Genomic DNA, 6299 nt, shown 5'->3' with positions numbered 1-6299 from the left:
GGGGCGGGGATGATGGCGTGTCCCCCGGTGATCCCCGTCCCCGTTGCCATTTTGAGCCACGTGGAGGCCCATCTGTCCCGATTCGTAATAACGACCCTTTAGTCCCGGTTCAAGAACCGGGACAAAAGGCCCTAACCAACCGGGACGAATGGGGTTTTTCTACTAGTGTTAGAATCCACACCCACCTAATAATACACAAATGAAACCAGAGACGAACACCACTGTGCATGCGTATCCTACACACAAACATCACCGTCACAGACACGACCGCGCACGCGGCCCGTGCCCCGTGCGTGCTCTATCTAGCACTGGTCCTCCGCTAGCTGCCTGAAATTTATGGGCGCTGCCAAGTGCGGCGAGCCGTTGTAGATGGCCGCGGCGGCGAGCTTGGACGTGGCGTGCAGCAGGTCCCAGAAGAGGTACTTGTGCCGGCTGTCGCACAGCGTGGCGTTGGGCGTGCAACCCGACTTGCCGTCGAACTTGCCGGAGCCGCAGCACGCCGTGGTCACCTCCTCGAGTCCTGCAAAAACCAAACCTGCCATCAGCCTGTGAAGTCTGAACTCTCGGCCTGACCAACGCATTAGTAACGACCAGTTCTCGTATGGTAAATCAACTTGGGGGTGCTTCAGGATGCACGACGGCGTGAGAGCTCCCGATGGAGTACTTGTTGATTTACCATACGAGCCTGCCATACAGTACACGTCCATTCCGGTGAGATCTTACTGCAATAAGTACTGTAGTGACAAGAGGCTGGTAAACAAATGTATCTTCACATGATTTTTGTACTGCGAAACGAGGTTGGCGGTGAACATCTGCTTCTTCGGCGGCCGTCGGCGTGCTGTTGGCCGAGAAGAAGGCCAAGATGTCCGGTGCTGATGAGGAACAAGGACCTCACAGCATGGTGTCGGCCGCCTCTCTCTGCCGATGCGCGCACAGATGTTGCATCGCAGAGTGGCAAACTGCTCGACCTGCTTGCCCATCGCGACGAATTGTGAGGTGTAGTGCGGGTTTATTTGTGCTAAGGCCGGGGGTAATTGCAAAAAGTGCGGCGCTGACCGGATGGAGTGGGCTGTGCTGACTTGGCTTCACTTGTCGTCGTCTGATTGGCTTGGACCAAATTTGCACATTGGATGCAAGTTGTAGGATGAAATGGTTTGCTTTCTCAAGTTTTGGACTAGATCATCACATCCAGGACTCAAATGGTGCTATTACCTCTATTTATTTTTATGCAAAATGCTCATACCACAGCATAGTGTACAGTTACGATTTATTTGTCCCTGTTTAGATTTGAAACCTCACAAAAGGTAAAAAGGAAATGAGCAGTGAGAGCTCGCAAAAGTCTCAAGGCTTGATGTGTGACAATGTTGGCGTCGGCATTGGCAAGGACTTGGCCCAGGTCAAGGCTACTCTCACGCTCACTGCCTTTTTACTATGTGTACATGAATTCCATCGATGCAGCAGCTGCTTCTAATATTCTGCTAAACATGTCCACTTCAGGTGACTGGTGGGCCGGAGTTTTTTTCGGTCCGATCAGCATATCGGCTACTTGTTGATAAAAAAGGGAGAAGGGAAGATTGGTTAGAGAATCGTGGGAGTAACTCAGATACAGGGGCGGCTCAGGAGCAATGGACTAATTTGTGTAAAACTAGAGTGCTAGGAAATGTGAAAAACTTTGCATGGAGACTGGCAAAAAACTCGATCCCTACACGAGAAACTTTGAGGATTCATCACATATCAGAGGAGGGTGAGTGTTTCATGTGCAGTGCCGCGGCAGACCTCATGGCGTCACGCGCTCATTGACTGCCGTATGTCAAGATGTGTCTGGGCCCTCATGAATGTGGTGGAACACATGATTGCTCGTGGAACCTATGATGCAAAGTTAATGGTTAAGCACTATGCAGGATATATACCCTGAATGAGAAGGATTTCATCATGGTTTCTTGTAACGATTTGGTCGATTTGGTGGGCGAGAAGGAAAGCGAAGCACAAAGAGATTTACCGGAGTCCACTATATATCCTTGGCGGAGGATCTCCATATTCAGAGTGTCTTGATCGCTACCGATTGTCTAGCCGCTGTTAATCACCTGTCAGGCCAATTCTTGGGAGTTTCAGCACCAATTATCCACCATTCCTGAATTTTTGCTTGTACCAGACATTATAGATGTTTAAATAAAGTGTGGTGGTGACCCTTCCACAAAAAAAAATAAAAATCGCTGCCTTTTACTCCCAGTGTACTACTACTAACACACTGACGAGGCAGCAGATAAATACCCAGCCCACTAGGGCACGACATCCCGATCCCAGCTTCCACGAGGGAGGGAGAGTGATATTATCTCAAAAAGACACATCTGAACCATCATCCACCCAGGCGCAGGGAATATATGCTCAACTATCTATCCAAAATATCAAAAGAACCAAAAAGGAGGGAATAGATACGAAAGGCAAGCAAGTTAGGTCGGCCTCCCGTTGTGTTCTTCGCCTACGTGCTCCATCCGATTCGATTCCGCGAGCGACGGCCTGCAATCATCCACCGATCGATACTTATAAAAGGAGCAGCAAAGAGAACTTAAAAGGAGCAGCAAAGATCATCCAAATGTTTTCAGAAAGGAAATTCACCTTTTCACTGTCACTTGCTTCCTGCTCAATCCTAGCAAAGATGGCGACAAGAACGAAAAGCATCCGCAAATACTCCCTCTGTAAACTAATATAAGATCGTGTAGATCACTAAAAATAGTGATCTAAAGTTTACAGAGGGAGTAGCAGCAAGGAGATATGAATAATGTAGCCAGTTGATATTTGAACTCGGAGGTTTTACTACTATGTACATATACATTCGTTCATTCAGCATCGCCCATTATATGCCCAGTCAAGGTACTCTCGCAGCCTTGGCCTTTAAGCTTCAGGGAGTACACACTGACGCTACTAGGAGTAGTAGTAGTTGTTATTACACATCCACACGCCACAAAATACCTAAGCACCAAGGGTTAGACCCAAAAAAAGCGCGTACAATTACCATAATGATCTCCCTGCTTAATTCCTGAGCCACGGCGATCTTGAACGCTGGCGTGCTGGTCAGAAGGAGAGGATAAGGTCGTCGTCGTCAGGCCGGGCCGCGCAGTCGGCTGTGGCGGCGGCGGCGGCCAGGGCGGGCTGCGAGAGCATGTGCACCACCTCGCGCATGTTGGGCCGGTCGGTGCTCGCCTCCTCGACGCACGCTGTGGCCACGTCGTAGAGCCCCACGAGCAGCGGCACGGGCTCGGGGGAGAGGCGGCGGTCGGCGACGGCGAGGACGGCCGTGGCGGTGTCGGGGAGCTCCGCGGTGGCCTTGCGGACCCAGTGCACAATGTCCACGCCGTCGCCGAATCCGCCCACGGGGCGACGCCCCGTGATGAGCTCCAGCAGCACCACGCCGAAGCTATACACGTCGCTCTTCTCGTCCACCCGCAGGGTGTAGGCGTACTCTGCCGCCACGTCAACAGAGTTAGTTAACAGGACCAGTTCATTAATCAAACTGACAGAATTATGTAACCCTTCTAATCATGCTTAGTGTGACCAAGGGAGATATAGATAGATAGCTATGCCCATCATTAACTGCAAAAGGAGATCTTTGTCCTGTCTCTCTGGTTGACATGAACACATATGCCAACAAGATCTTCCAAATTAGCCCCAAATCTATGCTGCAATCCAGGAAACAGGGGCAGGGCAAAGGAGACACTAACCACCACCACTAATCACTGTCACTCACTCACTGTCGCCAGTGGCACTACGCCACTACCACCAGCCGCAGCAGCTCACTGCATTTGTCCTCTCTCCAGTTGACCATTGCACATGGCAACAAAAACATGGCCGGTGTGTGTGGGGTTGCAGACCAGTGCTGCCTGAAACTAGGCTAAAATCCAAAGCCAACAACAGCAAAGTACATGCTGCAGGACTAGATAGAATGTGTTGGATGAAATGAAATTTGCACAGTTGGCATGAAAAGATTTTGGTACCTGGGGCGATGTAGCCGTAGGAGCCGGCGATGGCGGACATGCACTCGGAGTTGCCGCCGCCGCCGCCGCCGAGGAACTTGGCGAGGCCGAAGTCGGCGACGTGGGCCTCGAAGGCGGAGTCGAGGAGGATGTTGTTGGACTTGACGTCGCGGTGGATGATCCGCGGCGCGCAGTCGTGGTGGAGGTAGCAGAGGCCGCGCGCCGCCTCGAGCGCCACCCGCGCGCGCGCCTCCCACCCGAGGTGGCCGCCCTTGCCGCCGTGGAGCATCTCCCCCAGCGAGCCGTTGGGCATGTACTCGTACAGCAGCAGGTTGGTCTCGCGGTTGGACACGAAGCCCAGCAGGCGCACGATGTTCCGGTGCCGGATCCGCCCCAGCGTGCCCACCTCCGCCGAGAAGCCCCGGTCGCCGCCCACGCCGCGCCCCACCAGCCGCTTGATCGCCAGCTCCGCGCCGCCGCGGGTCACGCCGTGGTACACGATCCCGGCGCCGCCCTTGCCGATGATGTTGTCCTCCTGCAGGCACTCCACCACGTCGTCCGCCGAGAACCCCGGCCGCTGCTGGAACACCGTCATCTTCCACGCCCCCGAGCGCCGGCGCGCCGCCTCCCGCCACGCCTCGCACCCCTTCCGCCCGCCCAGGAACGCCGCGACGAGGGCCACGAACACGCCCGCCAGGCACACCAGCATCTTCTTCGAGTCCCAGCGGCGGAGCGACAGCACGCCGCCGCCGCCGCCGCCGTCGTGGTTGCTGTCGGAGCAGGCGCCGTCGTCGTTGCTGCTGCCGGTCAGCGGCCCGCCGCAGAGCCCCGGGTTGCCCGCGAAGGAGCTCTCGTTGAACACCAGGAACTGGCCCTGCATCGGCACGGCGCCCGTCAGCGCGTTGTACGACACGTCCAGCGTCGTGAGGCTCGTCATGTTGGACATCTCCGGCGGGAGCTCGCCGGACAGCGCGTTCCTCGACACGTTCAGCGTGCACAGGATCTTCAGCGACGTGATGCTCTCCGGTATCGCGCCGGTCAGGCGGTTGCGGCTGACGTCCACGGCGGCGAGCGACGCGCAGCGCGTCAGCTCCTGCGGGATCGCGCCGGTGAGATGGTTGCCGCTCACGTTGAGCCGGGACAGGTTCCTCAGCCGGCCGATCTCCGGCGGCAGCTCGCCGGAGAAGCTGTTGGACTCGAGCGAGAGCGTCTGCAGCGCGGGGAGGTTGCCGATGGCCGCCGGAATCCTGCCGCCGATCCCGTTATTCCCCAGCAGCAGCATGCCGATCTTGCCGCCGCCGATCACGTCGGGGAGCCCGCCGGTGAGCAGGTTGTCGGTGAGCTCGAGCATGTTGGCCTGCGGCAGGTCGAAGAGCCCGGCCGGCACGGCGCCGCTGAGGAAGTTCTTGCTGAGGCGGACGCGCACGAGCGTCTTGCACGCGCCGAGCGACTCCGGGATGGGGCCGAAGAAGGCGTTGTCCATGAGCACGAGCGTCTCGAGCCTCCCGCCCGCGCAGAGCTCCGGCGGCACGGTGCCGGTGAGGTGGTTGGTGGTGACGTCGAGGTTCCTGAGCCGGCCGTTCCTCCCGAGCCCCGGCGGGAGGCTGCCGGTGAGGTTGTTCTCCCACAGCTGCAGCACCTCGAGGTCCGGCAGCTCGGCGACGAAGCCCGGTATCCCGCCGCGGAGGTGGTTCCGGAACAGGTTGAGCAGCCTGAGGTGGGTCAGCTTGGCGAGGCTCGCCGGTATCTCGCCGGCGAGGTCGTTCACGGAGAGGTCGAGCGACTGGAGGCTCTGGAGCTCGCCGAGCTCCGTGGGTATCTCGCCAGACAGCCGGTTCCAGAGGAGGAAGAGCGTGTCGAGGTTCTTGAGCTTGCCGAGCTCGGGCGGGATGGGGCCGGTGAGGTTGCAGCTGCTCATGTCGAGCAGCACGAGGCTGCGCAGCCCGCCGAACTCGGGCGGCACGCCGCCGTCGTACTGGTTGAAGTACCCCACGTAGAGGCTCCTGAGCTGGGCAAGCCGCGCAAGCTCCGGCGGGATCCTGCCGGAGAGCGCGTTGCCGTTGAGGCCGAGGTACTCGAGCGAGGCGACGTCGCCGTAGGCCGCCGGGATGGGCCCGGAGAAGTAGTTCCCGCCGAGGTGCAGGTAGCGCAGCGCGGCCGCGTGCGCGGCGCCGAAGGGCGGGAGCGGGCCGGAGAGGTTGTTGTTGTAGCAGTCGAGGACCTCGATGGACGGGAAGTAGGGCGACGAGCCGGGGAGGTCCGGGGCGGGGAAGGGGCCGGAGAGGTTGTTGTTGGAGAGGTTGAGGTGGCGGAGGTCGGGGAGGGCGG

General features: G+C 57.8%; 1 protein-coding gene across 1 annotated transcript in view; it reads right to left on the bottom strand.

The window, feature by feature from the left end:
- Window positions 1–2773: 2773 nt before the first annotated feature.
- The window catches only part of LOC123157457 (leucine-rich repeat receptor-like kinase protein FLORAL ORGAN NUMBER1), a gene marked incomplete in the record, with an annotated part of 4294 nt that continues 768 nt past the window's right edge, over window positions 2774–6299 (bottom strand). Inside the window, 2 exon segments of the mRNA XM_044575744.1 lie at window positions 2774–3461; window positions 3993–6299. Coding sequence (XP_044431679.1) covers window positions 3073–3461; window positions 3993–6299 — 2696 coding nt within the window.

Source organism: Triticum aestivum, chromosome 7B (assembly GCF_018294505.1).
Source record: "Triticum aestivum cultivar Chinese Spring chromosome 7B, IWGSC CS RefSeq v2.1, whole genome shotgun sequence".
Taxonomy (NCBI): domain Eukaryota; kingdom Viridiplantae; phylum Streptophyta; class Magnoliopsida; order Poales; family Poaceae; genus Triticum; species Triticum aestivum.
Note: the sequence above shows the minus strand (reverse complement) of the source record. Positions and strands in the feature narration are given on the sequence as shown.